Source organism: Streptopelia decaocto (genome assembly GCF_964273445.1).
Source record: "Streptopelia decaocto genome assembly, chromosome: 18".
NCBI classification, from domain to species: domain Eukaryota; kingdom Metazoa; phylum Chordata; class Aves; order Columbiformes; family Columbidae; genus Streptopelia; species Streptopelia decaocto.
In genome coordinates, this window is record NC_138673.1 from 4,051,141 (window position 1) to 4,065,886 (window position 14,746).

At 40.8% G+C, this 14,746-nt stretch overlaps 1 protein-coding gene across 2 annotated transcripts in view; it reads left to right on the plus strand.

Annotated features, from left to right (window-relative positions):
* The window catches only part of ZZEF1 (zinc finger ZZ-type and EF-hand domain containing 1), a 58,811-nt gene that overhangs the window by 16,802 nt on the left and 27,263 nt on the right, over positions 1-14,746 (plus strand). For both annotated transcript variants that reach the window (XM_082068810.1, XM_082068811.1), the window contains exons 14-29: positions 366-466; positions 799-968; positions 1,602-1,735; positions 2,033-2,103; positions 2,544-2,658; positions 3,271-3,430; positions 4,410-4,531; positions 4,618-4,728; positions 5,668-5,834; positions 6,437-6,518; positions 7,132-7,333; positions 8,693-8,841; positions 9,214-9,454; positions 10,878-10,957; positions 11,827-11,920; positions 12,489-13,005. In XM_082068810.1, coding sequence (XP_081924936.1) covers positions 366-466; positions 799-968; positions 1,602-1,735; positions 2,033-2,103; positions 2,544-2,658; positions 3,271-3,430; positions 4,410-4,531; positions 4,618-4,728; positions 5,668-5,834; positions 6,437-6,518; positions 7,132-7,333; positions 8,693-8,841; positions 9,214-9,454; positions 10,878-10,957; positions 11,827-11,920; positions 12,489-13,005 — 2,516 coding nt within the window. The remainder of the gene's footprint in view (positions 1-365; positions 467-798; positions 969-1,601; positions 1,736-2,032; positions 2,104-2,543; positions 2,659-3,270; positions 3,431-4,409; positions 4,532-4,617; positions 4,729-5,667; positions 5,835-6,436; positions 6,519-7,131; positions 7,334-8,692; positions 8,842-9,213; positions 9,455-10,877; positions 10,958-11,826; positions 11,921-12,488; positions 13,006-14,746) is intronic.

Here is a 14,746-nt window from a genome sequence, read left to right on the forward strand (position 1 = left end):
TGGGTGTCTGTGCCTTTTTTAACTTGAATTCTGATCTGTGGGCAATCTCATTTTCGCCATGACTTACTTTCAATCAAATTGGAAGAGGTTGTAAAGACTTGTGGTGGTGAGGACAGGGTTGGGGGACTAGACCTCTGGAAGGAGGAGAGAGAGTCCTTATTAGTAGCTCTGTGAAAGGGAAGATTTTGGCATGAACTGTTACGTTTAGACACAGGAATATCCGTGAAAGAACTTAAATTGGAAATCATGTGAGCTGCAAATTTATTAGGCAACTGCTTTAAGCCCAGTATTCAGGGATTTACTTTTTATAAAGTGTTCTATGTAGAGTTAATTATCCAATCCTGCTTTTTCTTTGCCTTTTTAAGGTTCAACAGAAGGAGAGTGGATTAAAATACAAGTCATTTTTAGATTTCACAGGCCTTGATTTGCAGCTGTTCTGGAATTTTTACAGTAAACTGCACCAAACGTAAGTTGCTGCTTTACTCTGTGCTGAAGCACTAAGCTGCCTGTGTATGTATAAATATGCTTAGTTTAGTTGGAGCAGTTTCTTCTTCCCAAACTACATCATTTACATAAATAACATTTTCTTTCTGCTGCCATATGGGCTTTTATCTATAATGTTATGTAGAAGCTTGAGATATAGATGAATTTAGCTGGTAGCTATACTTTTTGGTTTACGTGCTCTCTAGTTAGTGTTTTTTATCTGTCTGAGATAGTGGTGTTCACAGCATTATCTATTTGGTGCAAAAGAGTTTATTTTCTGGTTTTTGCTTCTGTTTGTTTTATGCTTTCCTACAGCCCAAGGGAAGAATGTATCTTTGCTCAAACACTGCTATTGCAGCTTCTCCAGAGCTGCTTCTTTGTACTTACCGGAGACAATAAAACTACTAAACCTACAGAAACGTCTCAAAGCAAAACGCTTGGTCACACGGAAGCTGCAGAGGAGCTTTATAGACATCTGTGCGAAGGTAATTTATATTGAATACATTAACTGTTTTTGTCTATTCTGGCTTACAAGTGTGTTACAATAGTCACAATTGGGGAAAAGGAGATTTATTCCTAGAGGCCAAGTCAACTACTGTTCCTTTGTTTCTTCTTCAGGTCAGTGTGTGCTAATTAGTCTATCACAATGAAACTTTCCTTGACCCTATGAAATGGTTTTATAGACTTTATGACAACACGAGGGAACAGAAACACAGGGAGGATTCTGGAGCCAGTGAAGAAAATGGGAATTACCCGTTAGATTTAATTGGAAGTAGGATGGCATCCTCTTTATTAATGTATAAATTTTTTTGTTAATTACCTAACTGCCTCCAGAAAAGCAAGCTAGACGTAAATCAGTGTATATAGAATCTGTCACGTCTTGAAAAGTTTATTAGCTTTGATAGTTGTTGAGTCTTACTGTTCCTAGAATTCATATATTCAGTGAATAAATAGATCGTTAGTAAAAGCTTTCTTGCTAGAAGTCAGAAAGTTTCTTCTCATTTTCTGTGTGTGTAATGGGATTGCAAAGGCTTGAAGTTTAGTTCAGTTATGCCTCTGATGTATTAGATGGAGTATTAATTGGAACTTTTAATTTTGTTTTCTGTTTGTATGAGCAGTAGTGGATATGGGGGACAGTAACTCCGTGCCAATGAAGATGCTAAAAGAGGAGGTGAAGAACACGTTACTCAGCGGAGCTGCCATCTTTTTCCCAGACAGACAGACCAGGCGACACCAGCTCTTCACCATGATGGTAAACCATTCAATGAGAAATTGATTGTTTAGTACTTGCTTTCTTTATGCAGAAAGAGAACAAATCTGAGTTCTTGTTGTCAAATAAGATATGTTTTGTCCCATTAAAGTAAAAAATCTTTTTTGTCTTTGCCTCTGTTTACCCTCCCCCTTCTCTTTGTCTCTGCAGCTTATCCAAAGAAAGAGGCGCTAACCCTGCCTTTCTTACCAAAAATGAATAGTAGCACGCAGAAATTAGCTTTCTCACAGAGGAGGGGAACAGAACATATCATAAAAATAAATCTTTTTCCTTTTCTAGAAAAACATCACAGAGCAAGAGCACAAGCAATCTGTACATCTTGCCTTCAGATCTTTGTGTACCCACTTCAGGTAAGGGGTTCTGACATTGAAAAAAATTATCTGATACCCCACATCTATTAATCAGTTCATATTTAATCCTGTTTAGGAATGTTATTCCCTTGGAAAATCTCAAAAAATAGTCAAGTGACTTCGCTTTAGAAAGGAGAATACTACTTAATATGTTTATTGACTGAATAGCTGTATAAAACATTGTCCAGGATTGGTGCTGAAATCACAGTATGTTTCTTTTAGGCTTCTTCTAGGCTGTTTTCCAATTTTTTTAAGTGATTGTCCACGGTGATGGTTGGTATTGATTTAATCAGGCTGGAGTGATCAGAACCCAAACTTTTGATTTTCATAGTCATTACACAGAAGGATCTCTACAGATTTGTCACAAGGATAACTGAATTTCTGTTTTGGAGAACAAGTGCTACATGTCATTGGTTAGTAAGAACATCTTTGTTTTGCAGTGATCAGGATCCAGGTGGACTCCTATTATTACCAGAGAAAGGAGTTTCTGCAAACTTTGATATAAGCGAAGTGCTCTCAGTCATGGATACCCTTCTGCTAGTGGCAGCAAGAGAGGTAACTGGCTTTGCGCTCTTCCTTTTCCTACTTTTAGCTGTGATTTTTGTGTGCATTCAAACACAAGCTGCATGCCTGAGATGTGTGCTAAAGAACTGGCTTTCCTGTCCTTCTGGATAAAACTATTCATGGCTATCCAATCTGTAGGATTAAGTTTTCCAACCAATTGAAGTATTTTCCTTTAAGCATTAAAATTTCTTAGTAGTAGAGTAAGTAATGTACAAGAAGAGGTATTTTTGCATAGCGCTGAAAAGGCTTTCTGGCACCCTATCAACACTGGGAAAAAGAAGTAATGATCCCATCTTGAGAGGTTAGAACTGGTCATGTCACTAAGGGAGGTGTAAATGGAGGAGGGTCATTTACATATGCACAAAAAATGTGCTGAGAACATCGAGTGACTCATATGTAGCCATTCCTACTTAAAATTGTGATTTATCAAAACAAAAGACATTAGTTGCTTCACAGTGTTATATGCTGCTTGTTGCTTGCATTTAATCTTTTTTTGTGGCTTGAGTGGGATGATAATGTCCATCACAGTTTAGGTAGTACATATGTGTGTCATTCTGCAGCAGAAGAGAATATCCTTTTGTTATTTTCTTGGTTATTTTTCAGTGTGAAATGATGATGCTGGATGTTGCACAGCAAGAGAGTGGCACGGTCTTGTCTTCCTTATTCTGGTCTGTTCAAGGCAGCCTCCTTTCGTGGTGCTACCTGCAGCTTAAGGGGAGCGAAAATGCAGCCAAGGATCTTGCTGTAGAAATACTTAAAACCTGTAAGTGCTGGGTTAGTGTGGTGTAATACAGGACTTTAAAATGTGATTTTGCAAAGCGTAATATAAGAAGGGTTCGCCACTGGTTGCCTGAGGCATACTTGTAACTGTCACAGCATTTCTAATCTCTCTAGGTGAGAAACCTGTAGGCATATTGAGCAACTTAGAATTTTACCCATACTAATAATTTTATGTTGGGAGAATCTTCAGAAAATATTCAGTAAATTTTGGGGATTAAATACTGAAAAAAAACCCGCAAACAAAAAAACAGCCCAACAAACAACCAACCCCCCAACCAAACAACAAACAGTAACAGACTTCCATTTGAACATTTAGGTTTCTTATATGTTCCTTATTTTCTTAAGTTCCTGTGTGGTGATGTGTATTTTCCTAGTTGTTTGTGACGCAAGGAGAAAGGAACTTACTCAAGAAGCCGGGCACTTCTGGGGGGGGCGGTTTGCTACAGTGTTTTATTTGGTTGGTTGTTTTTTTTAATGTAGCAGCTCAGTATTGAGTAGTTAACTGGGCCACGTACTTAACGGAGATGTAATTTTATGTAAAATTACTTCATATTTCTCTTGTTTGTTCATGAATAAGTTTATGTTCCTGTCTGACATATTAAAATGAAGTAAGGCTATAGCTAAAATTACTGGCCTTGCTCTTTACTTAAGCTGCATTTCTTAGTTGTGTAGGGAGGCTGCTGGATACACTGAGATTGTTGAAAGAGTCTTGGAGTGTTTGATTAAATTACTCATCACTCATCTTTTTTTTTTTTTTATTTCATTGATGAGCATGACTTATTTCCACAATAGAAATATCACAGAAAACTTCTCTGAACTGTTTTTGCTCTTGACTGTCACTGTCTTGGCAGCAGATGCCTTTCCTCCTGTCTTTGCACATCACCATGCACTTAGGTGTTTGATAAAGTAGATTGTGGTAGCAAATCCTAACGGTGGCTATTAAGGGTTTTTTTTCTCTTTAGATGTGGGCCAGTTCCTGTCAAATATCAGAACGATTTTGCAGTCACTTTTATCTCAATATAGTGGCAAAACAATAGTAGAAAAAATAAGTAACTCTGTCTTTGCTATGGCAACTCGTCAGCTGGTAAGTGAACGTTGGGGTTTTGTACCATTCCCGGGTAGCACGGCTGTGCTTACGTGCATTTTCATGAGACCTGTGTTTTCTCCTAGGTCATCTTCTTGTTGGATTTTTGCACTTTAGACATTCCATACTGTACTCTGCTACAGGGATTCAGCACTTTGATAGAACCACTGAAAAGCCTGTGTAGCGAGCCTCATAAGGTAACTAAAGATACAGGCATTACTAAGTGCAGTGAAACCAAAGCAAAATTGCAAGAAAGACAAAGAAAATTCAGGTGGTTCTATTGCTGAGTGTTTGAAAGGAGCTGGCAGTCTTCTAAAAGCGTGGGATGTGTAATGAAATGTTGAGTGAAGAACTAGTCAGCCTCACCTCCATCCCTGGGAAACTGATGGAACGACTTCTCCTTGGTGCCATCTCAAGCCATATCAGGGATAAGAGGGTCATTAGGGACAGTCAGCATGGCTTCACCAAGGGGATGTCGTGCTTGACCAACCTCATTGACTTTTATGAGGACATAACAAGATGGATGGATGATGGCAGGGCGGTGGACGTGATCCACCTTGACTTGAGTAAGGCATTTGACACAGTCTCCCACAGCATCCTCACAGCTAAACTGAGGGAGTGCGGCCTGGATGAGCGGGTAGTGAGGTGACTGTGAACTGGCTGAAGGGAACTCTGCAGACATTCCAACCCGCCTGGACACCTTCCTGTGTAACCTCATCTGGGTGTTCCTGCTCTGGTGGGGGGATTGGACTGGATGAGCTTTCGAGGTCCCTTCCGATCCCTGACATTCTGTGATTCTGTGATGCAAATAAAGTCTGTATGTCTGTAGTGTAGATGTTTAAATCTGCATCAGTCATGTAGATTCTTTTTGTTGACTTGTAGGCACCTCTGTGGTGAGAATGTCTCCTTCCCAGTAGACTGCATGAATTTTGCTTTAGAAGTATTTCCTTCCTGTGTCTATCAAGGGTATCTTTATAACTAGTTCAGGTGTAAATCAATGCTGTAGCCTTTTAAATGCCACTTTGTATGTACGTCTGGCATCTTACAAGTATTGACATAAAAATCTAGTGTGGTAATTTTTATTTTTTTTTAAATGCTTTACACTTGTATCTCAAGAATACATTTTTGTTCTACAGATGGAAATGGAAAGCTGGCAGCAAGAACAGCCTGTAGTATTGCGAACATGGACAATGGAATCGCCTCATAACTATGCAAATAATTGCCATGAGGTGTCAGTCTTCCTGTGCCATGGGGCAACTTACTTTGAGGTGGAATTTGATGAAAAATGTGAAACTGAAAGGAGGTAATTTGGTCTTGTGCTGCGTTAGATTCAAATATCTGTTTGCAGAGTGGTAATTTAATGTGCAGGGAATCCTCCTTGCTCTCTGAGTATGCCATTTCAATTTCTTCATTGTCCTGCATAATATACAATGTGTATTTTGAATGACTTATTATGCTGAAAGCCACTTCTGGCAAATGTACAGATATGCTGTTCATGCAAATTTTGCTTCCTATGGCCTTGATTTATTCTGTAGTATTGCTGTGAACATCACACTTTGTGCTTGTAGTATTTGTTTTGCCCTCTCTAGGCAAAACTACTGGCTTGGTTCCTCTTGGTAACATATCAGGCTACTGCTTAGTTCAGGCATATGCCAGATGTTAAAACCAGCACCCATTATCAATTCTGAAGAGTTGGGAAAGTTCTGCAGGAAAGCAGCTCTGTGTTTGCTGGGACTATTGAAACACAGAATAGATTCCTTAGTGGTCACATGAAGCAATGCAGGTGTGGTTCAGAAAGGTGTGACAGGGTACACTGAAATGCAACATGTGTGAAAGTCCAAAAGCAAACGTTTTCCCCCAAAACTTAAAAGTAAACTTGGAAGTAATGAATTGCAATTTTCACAGATATGATTACCTGGAGTTTACTGATGCCAGAGGTGCAAAAACTCGTTACGATACAAAGGTTGGCACTGAGAAGTGGCCTAAGGTGAGCACCTTTAACTTTCTGAACCAAGTGAAACATCCATTCGTAGGAAATTCTTACGATCCTTGCAGAAAACCTGTTGTCTATAAGGATGTGTGCGTTCTCGCGTGTATGTCTTTATTCCCTCTCAAAGGCGGGGGTAGGAGGTGAGGAAAGAAATCTAAAATAAGGCAAATGAGTGGATGAGTAAAGAATCCCTCTGTGTTGCTGTTATCCAAGGAAGAGTCAGTCAAAATGAAAAGTAGTGATCATGTTTAACTGCCTGTAATAACTACCTGGGTACAACTTCCTCGTTGTCACTCTGCCTTTGCAATTTTGGGGCAATTTGGAGTGGCCATGCTCTTCTTTGGTGACACCTACTCTAATCAGATGCTTCTTTATAGTTTTATGGCTTTGACTTCTAAAACTCAATCTATTAAATTTCTCATTTTGCTGTTTGAATAGAAATTGTACCTACTTAGTATTGTGTGTTTCTGATTCAGGTGGTGGGGGGAATTAGATGTATTAGGGACAGAACATAATACTGAAACCCCACAGTTGCTGAAGGAAATTCATTACCCTGAAACGTCTTCCTGTCATGTACACTTGGCAAAATGACTGTTTTGTTGCTCTGTAGAAAGTGACCTTTAAGGCTGGCCCACGGCTGCAGTTTCTCTTTCACTCTGACAGCAGTAATAATGAGTGGGGCTACAAGTTCACCGTCACTGCTTACGGCCTGCCGGACGTCGCCGTTTCTTGGGGCTTGGATTTACAGCTTCTGGTATCGCGGTTGATGGGGCGCTTGGCTTCCCGAAGTATGGCACTGAAATCTCTACGAGGTGAGTGTGTTTAATAGCTCCAGAGGTTGCGATGCTGTACAAAGAGGAGATACAAGGACCTTATGTTTCACATCTCTGATATTCAGAAGCTGATGTTAGGAAGACATGGACACATGGAAGTAATCGTACTAAGCTGAATTACATTTATGAAGTAATATCAGAGTTTGCTCAATCTTCGTTCTTCCTTTTTCTTTTAAAATTGTTCCCTGGTGCTGTGATTCAGCTCCATGTTGTTGGTGTGGATATGGAGCCAGCAAACTGCAAAAAATTAGGGGCTTAGGACACAAATGATTTTAAAAGCTTCACATGAGCATTTGGTATTGATTTAAATTTGAGTTCACGAGTTAACTTCCAGAAGTCAAGTTAGGGAGCCAGGAGACCTGCGTGGTTAAACAGGGAACTGCTGGGTATGCTCAAGTGGAAGAGGAGAGTTTACAGATCATGAAAGGAGGGGTTGGCCCCTTGGGGAGAATATAAGGCTGTTGTCAGAGGGTGTAGGGAGGCAACTAGGAAAGCTAAGGCCTCCTTAGAATTAAACCTGGCGAGAGGGGTCAAGGACAACAGGAAGAGCTTTTTCCAATACATGGCAGATAAAACTAACACCAGGGGCAGTGTAGGCCCACTGATGAACGAGGTGGGTGCCCTGGTGACAGAAGATACAGAGAAGGCAGAGCTACTGAACACCTTCTTTGTCTACTCTGCCGGAGGCTGTCCTGAGGAGCCCCGTACTGCTGAGGCCCCAGAGGAAGGCAGGACAATGGAGGAGTTTGCCTCGGTTGATGGGGACTGGGTTAGGGAGCAGTCAGGCAATCTGGACATCCATAAATCCGTGGGTCTGGATGGGATGCACCCGTGGGTGCTGAGGGAGCTGGCTGAGGTCATTGCTGGACCGCTGTCCATCATCTTTGCCAAGTCTTGGGAAACGGGAGAGGTGCCTGAGGACTGGAGGAAAGCAAATGTACTCCTCCTTCTTGCACTTTTTGAAGATTGCAGCCGGGTAACTATAGACCGGTCAGCCTCACCTCCATCCCTGGGAAGCTGATGGAACGACTTCTCCTTGGTGCCATCTCAAGCCATATCAGGGATAAGAGGGTCATGTTTAAAGCCGTCCGTAGTTTACCATATTGTCACTGTAAGATAAGATGTTGGTGCTATCATTAAAGAAAGGATACATCAGTTTTCTGTGCCACATTAGCAAAACAGAAGCTAGAGAATGCTGTTAAATTACTTGTTGAGTTTATTTGCTTTACCTTCCCCCCACTGCCACCACTGGATGTTTAGCATTTATCATTGTCATTAATCTGCAAAAGTGAACAAAAACATTCAGTAACCAAAGTGTCTGTTCTAAATTTCTTGCAGAACTAGGTAGTAAAGCAGACTTGCCTCCTTTGAAAGTCACATCAGTTCTGAATTCCCCTCTGTGGAAACCTGTTTTCAGGCATCAGATGTGTCCCGAGGCGCTCCCGGGAGCCAGCCAAGGTAGTCGGCTGCACCAAGATAAAAAAGAGGTACTTGCACCACTACCTTTATTTCATTAGCATGAAATCCCCGTGTATCACACAGTTTCGTTTAGACTTAATGAGCTGATATGCCCTTAAGCATATGCTGTTATGATAAAGCTAATTGTTAATTCAAGTATCAAGGAGGAAAGAAACTGTTGTTCTGTGCCCTTTATTGGTTTCTGTTTTCATAGAATCATAGTGGTTGGGAGGGACCTTCAGAGATCATCAAATTCATCCCCTGCCTTGGGCAGGGACATTGTCATTAACTCAGGTTGCTCAGCTGCAGTAGATACACCGCAAGCGGACTTAATTGTAGAAATGCGCTGCACTAATTTTTCAGATAATACTAAAGTAAATGTTTTCTAACATTCTTTCCAGGCTAGGAGCTCTCACCAAGATGACTGCCGTAACTTTCTTATCGACTTTGCAAAATCAGATCCTGCCCAGGACTTCAGTGGGCAAAAATCTGAACTTTTCAAAGGACTTACACAGGCATGTAAAAAACAGACCCCAAAGACAGATATAGTTGCTGGTTCTACTGTTGATCAAGCTGTGAACTCAACATTTGCTGCTTTGGTGTATCTCACTCCAGATTTATATGAGAAGCTTCAAAAATATGGTAACTCTAATATTAGACTATCTTAATAAGGTTGTAATAAGTTTGTAAAAGGCTATCTTAAGTTTATAAGCTTTGAAAAATCAGCTTGGTGTGGCAACTTTTGAAAATATGTTCTGTATAAAGAAGTCATCATTTAGGTAGACTGGTAGACTAGGTAAGGCTTATCTCTAGAGTGTTTAATTTTTATTTATTTATTCTTTTATCTTCAGAGCACTGTCCAAATATTAATAACTATCGCAAGCTACTGACTAAGCCATATAATATACCCAAAGAGTGGTGTTGTTCTCTGGGGCTTTAATTCAGAACAATGTGGCTCCCAGTGACTAGAGGTTCTTATGTCACTTTCCACTCTCATTGTATCTTTTCTAAAAGGCCACCATCAACTTATATATGTTTTTAAATGGTGGGGTTGTAGGAGATGTGAATTACCTCCCAGTATGCTATACTGTGGAAACTAACCTTGGCATCCTCAAAAATATATATATATTATTTAAATAGAAGATAATGGTTTGCTTTTAATTTGTATAATGTCCATTTTCAGTAGGTAAAATGGACAGCTTTTAAACTTACACCATCCTTCCGTTAGGCTGATAATTTTGAAGTACAGGATAATAAGGTGTTACTTGGTTTTGAAGGGTTTCCTTTTAGGCTTTCACTTTCTGTCACAATTTTGAAGCTAAACATGTTACATTTTGAGCTATACAGTTATGGCTAAGGATGATTGATACAAAGACGGACTTGATGACTAAAGTGTTTATTGTCTTCAGTCATTTTGCCTGTGTCTGACAATTGATTGCTGAGTAAGACTGAAAACTGTGGTAGCTCATGAAAATATTAACGAGTAGCTAAGATATCCATCCTGCTATTACGTTAATAGCTTCATCTGTCAGTCTTGCTGGGGCAGACTAATTTCAGGACCTGCGTTCACTTACGCCACGTGAAGTTTGTACAAGTGGGGCTGAAAAGAACAATTAAAAAAATAATGGGAGAGGGAATATCCTCAATAGGAAGGAACCTGTTTTGTCAGGTCTCTAATTTTTGTAAATTGATCTTGAAAGTCCATTCCAGAATGTCATAGTATAAAACAAAAGGGGGAAAAATATTATAACTAAATGCGTCTATAGATTGCATTAGTGATATTTGCATGTGGAGGGAGCAGTTTTTATTTTCCCTGACTGCAAGCATCACTTTTGGGAAGAGGCAAGAAAGATAATAATTTAACTTTGCAAATAACTCTGTCAAGGTGCAGTTTTGGTGTTTAAGGCACATGAAAGCTGGTGGGTTTTATTCCCTGTTTTTCTTACAGGCATAATTCCAAGTATTGACTAAGAGACGAAGGGAAAGCTGTAGCATAATTGTAGTTAAATAGTCAAGTTGTGTGAAAATGGAGCTGTAAATAAACAGTACTCTCTCTCATTTCCAGTCAACAGTGGAGGGAAGGTGCCTTTGAGCGATGAGTTTGCACAAGTATATTCCCTGGCTGATTCCATTAGAATATGGATGGTAAGATCACTCAGGAAGATATCTGTTAATGTCATTTACCTTAATATTTTGCAGTGCAATGTTAAGGAGTAGGGTGGAACCATGTTACCCTTCAGTGACTCTAGGTCAACTGTTTTTATTCAGTGAGAACATATATTCACTTCTAAATTTTGAACTTAAACGTTTAAATGCATTCTCACACCCCTTTCCTTCCCTCAGCCCCAGATGTGTCGTGAGTATTTAGAACTGAATTTGACTCAAAATCAGTTAATTTGTGTTGCTTTACAGCCAAAAAACTGTGTTGTTAATTAGGAAGTTTCTCACATAGCAGTTGGAGTTCTTTTGAGCTATAGCATAGAAAGGAATCTGTCTTAACCATCATTCTCACAGTAATGCAGTGCTAAAAGAAAAGGAAATAATTGCTTCTTTGACAAGCAAGTTAACTGGCTTCAGTTCAGAGTTTTTTGCATGTAATTTTCCTTGAAACATAAGCCGTATGTCAAGAGCTGGTGTCATCAGCTCACAACCTGGTGAGAGGTGTCTGCATCATCACCTGCAGCTGCAGGGAGCCAAAATTCAGTGAGATTTCACTGGTCTGCAGGAGATTCTAGATGTTAATAACTACGTGGTCTTTGATAACTTCCAGTTCATGGCCCATTTTTTTCTGCTGCTCCCGTGAGCCCTTCAGTTGTGGGCCGGCCAAATGAACTGGTTTGGTACCATGTGACCTCTTCCCTCCTCTTTCCTGTCTGATAGGAAATTTAATCTGAGATATAATCTAATTTAATCTGAGATTAAATTCCATTAATGCTAGGTAGTTTTCATACTGCCCTGCTTGATGGATGTACAGGGGGAGTAATATTTTAACTCTTTTAACATTCTGTCTACAGTTGGAAATGAAACAAAAATCCCTGATGAGTCGGGGAAATGATATTGAAGAGAAGCAGAACACAGAAGCAAGTGAGGTGAACCCAGAAACTCTTGGTGAGTGTTGCCTTTCTAAATATAAACGCATTCCAGGTAATTTAGTAAAACAATGACTTGTAAGTCTTAGACGTTTTTGCTGTAAAAGCCAAGTTAGCAACCAAGGCTACTCTTTAATACCTTAATAGAGGAACTAGTGTACATCACGTGAACTATGTCGGATTGTGTTCTGCTGTTCTTTGTAGAAAGTAGTACGTGAGAAAATTCTGCAGGGAATGACCTCTCACTTGGGTCACCTGCTTCTGAGCTTATGTTCGTCTATTTTTGTAGATACTTGTGACCACAATTAACTGAAGTTAGAGTAGTGGCTGATTGTTATTAGAATCAAATGTGTTCTTGTTCACTACTGTCTGCGTTGTGTGGTTCAATGTGATTATTCAGATTTAGCACTTGGAAATCTAGAGTTAAGTAACTGATAGCATAATGATTAATACAATAGGAAAAACGGTATTTTCTAGCTGTCTTGGCTCAGAAGAGAAAATATAAATCACTTTCTACCTAAGCAGAAGACAGCAAGTCTGGTGTTCTGTTGTCATGATTTTAACTCTTCCATTTTTTTATGCTGCAGCAAAACTTTGTATTCAGAAGAGCCTTTTGCTACTGAATTTTTTGCCTGTAAGAGCAAAGACGAAAGATTCTGCTTCAGACAGTTTGGAAGCCCAAGATATTGATGATATCCAACAGTATGCCAGTGATAAATGCCAAAGAAAAGCTTCTGTTGTGGACACAGACTTCCAGGCAACACACTCATTGTCTTCCAATGTAGTAACTCATCCTGTTTCAAAAGAGGGGGGCCAAATGACACAATCTGACACGAAGATTAAACAAGCTCCAGAACCCCTTCAAACAGAAGAAGCATCTGCATTTCATAGTAAGCCTGTCGAAAATACAGTTTCGCAGCAAGAAGACACATCATCACCTCCTTCTACTCCTACACGAAAATCTCAGTTCAGCCGTGGAAGACTAAGGCTCCTGTCTTTCAGATCAATGGAAGAGCCAAGAGCTGTGCCTACTGTGAAAGAGAAATATCCCATATTGAAAAACATATTAAACTTTATTAAGGATCAATCACTTTCACATGAAAGGTAAGCAAATTGAAAATGTTGCCAATTATAAAATACAGAGACTTGTCTTCAGACCTCTTCACGTGGAATGAAACATCTTTTAGCTGAAAGATAGAACTGAAAATCATTTTTTACATAAATAGTTGTCAGATTTCTGTATCGGAGTTCAGTATTCACAACCATGTAGGGGCTTACAGAGAGTTTTATTTCCTTTGGTTCACTTCTATCATGTAGAACTTCAGAATGTGAAAACAATTACTTGGCTGTTTCTTGTCTCGCTTCCTGAGACCCGTTTGCAGTGGCGTTTTGCTTTTTATCTACAAACAGCCATCCATCTCAAGGTATATCAGGGATAAGAGGGTCATTAGGGGCAGTCAACATGGCTCCACCAAGGGGAAGTCGTGCTTGACCAACCTCATTGACTTTCATGAGGACATAACAAGATGGATGGATGATGGCAGAGCGGTGGACGTGATCTACCTTGACTTGAGTAAGGCATTTGACACAGTCTCCCACAGCATCCTCACAGCTAAACTGAGGGAGTGCGGTCTGGATGAGCGGGTAGTGAGGTGGACTGCGAAGTGGCTGAAGGGAAGAAGCCAGAGAGTCATGGTCAATGGGGCAGAGTCCCGTTGCAGGCCTGTATCTAGTGCAGTGCCTCAGGAGTCAGTACTGGGGCCTATGTTATGCATTATAGTCATCAATGATTTGCACGAGGGAATAGAGTGCACTATCAGCAAGTTTGCTGATGACACCACCTGGGAGGAGTGGCTGACACTGGAAGCTGTGCTGCCGTCCAGAGACCTGGACAGGCTGGAGAGTTGGGCAGGGAAGAATGTAATGAAATATAACAAGGGCAAGTGTAGAGTCTTGAATCTGGGCAGGAACAACCCCAGGTTCCAGTATAAGTTGGGGAATGACCTATTAGAGAGCAGCGTAGGGGAAAGGGACCTGGGGGTCCTGGTGGACAGCAGGATGACCATGAGCCAGCACTGGGCCCTTGTGGCCAGGAAGGCCAATGGTACCTGGGCTGGATTAGAAGGGGGGTGGTCAGTAGGTCAGAGAGGTTCTCCTGCCCCTCTACTCTGCCCTGGTGAGACCACACCTGGAATATTGTGTCCAGTTGTGGCCCCTCAGTTCCAGAAGGACAGGGAACTGCTGGAGAGAGTCCAGTGCAGAGCAACAAAGATGCTGAAGGGAGTGGAGCATCTCCCGTGTGAGGAAAGGCTGAGGGAGCTGGGGCTCTGGAGCTTGGAGGAGACTGAGGGGTGACCTCATTCATGTTTACAGATATCTAAAGGGTGAGTGTCAGGAGGATGGAGCCAGGCTCTTCTCAGTGACAACCAATGATATGACAAGGGGTAGTGGGTTCAAACTGGAACACAAAAGGTTCCACTTAAATTTGAGAAGAAACTTCTTCTCAGTGAGGGTGACAGAGCCTGGCCCAGGCTGTCCAGGGAGGTTGTGGAGTCTCCTACTCTGGAGACATTCAAACCTGCCTGGACACCTTCCTCATCTGGGTGTTCCTGCTCTGGCAGGGATTTTGGACTGGATTATCTTTCGAGGTCCCTTCGAATCCCTGACATTGTGTGATTCTGTGATATGGTACAGCAGTACTAGTAACCCTTGATACCAAATGTAGAGTAGTTGCACCTTTTATTGAATTACCTGGTCTCCTGAAAATGTAAATCAAAAGACAGATTTCCAAGTCTCAGCTTGTCTCTCAAATGTGGACTGGGGGAGGAAGTGCTGGATTCCAGTT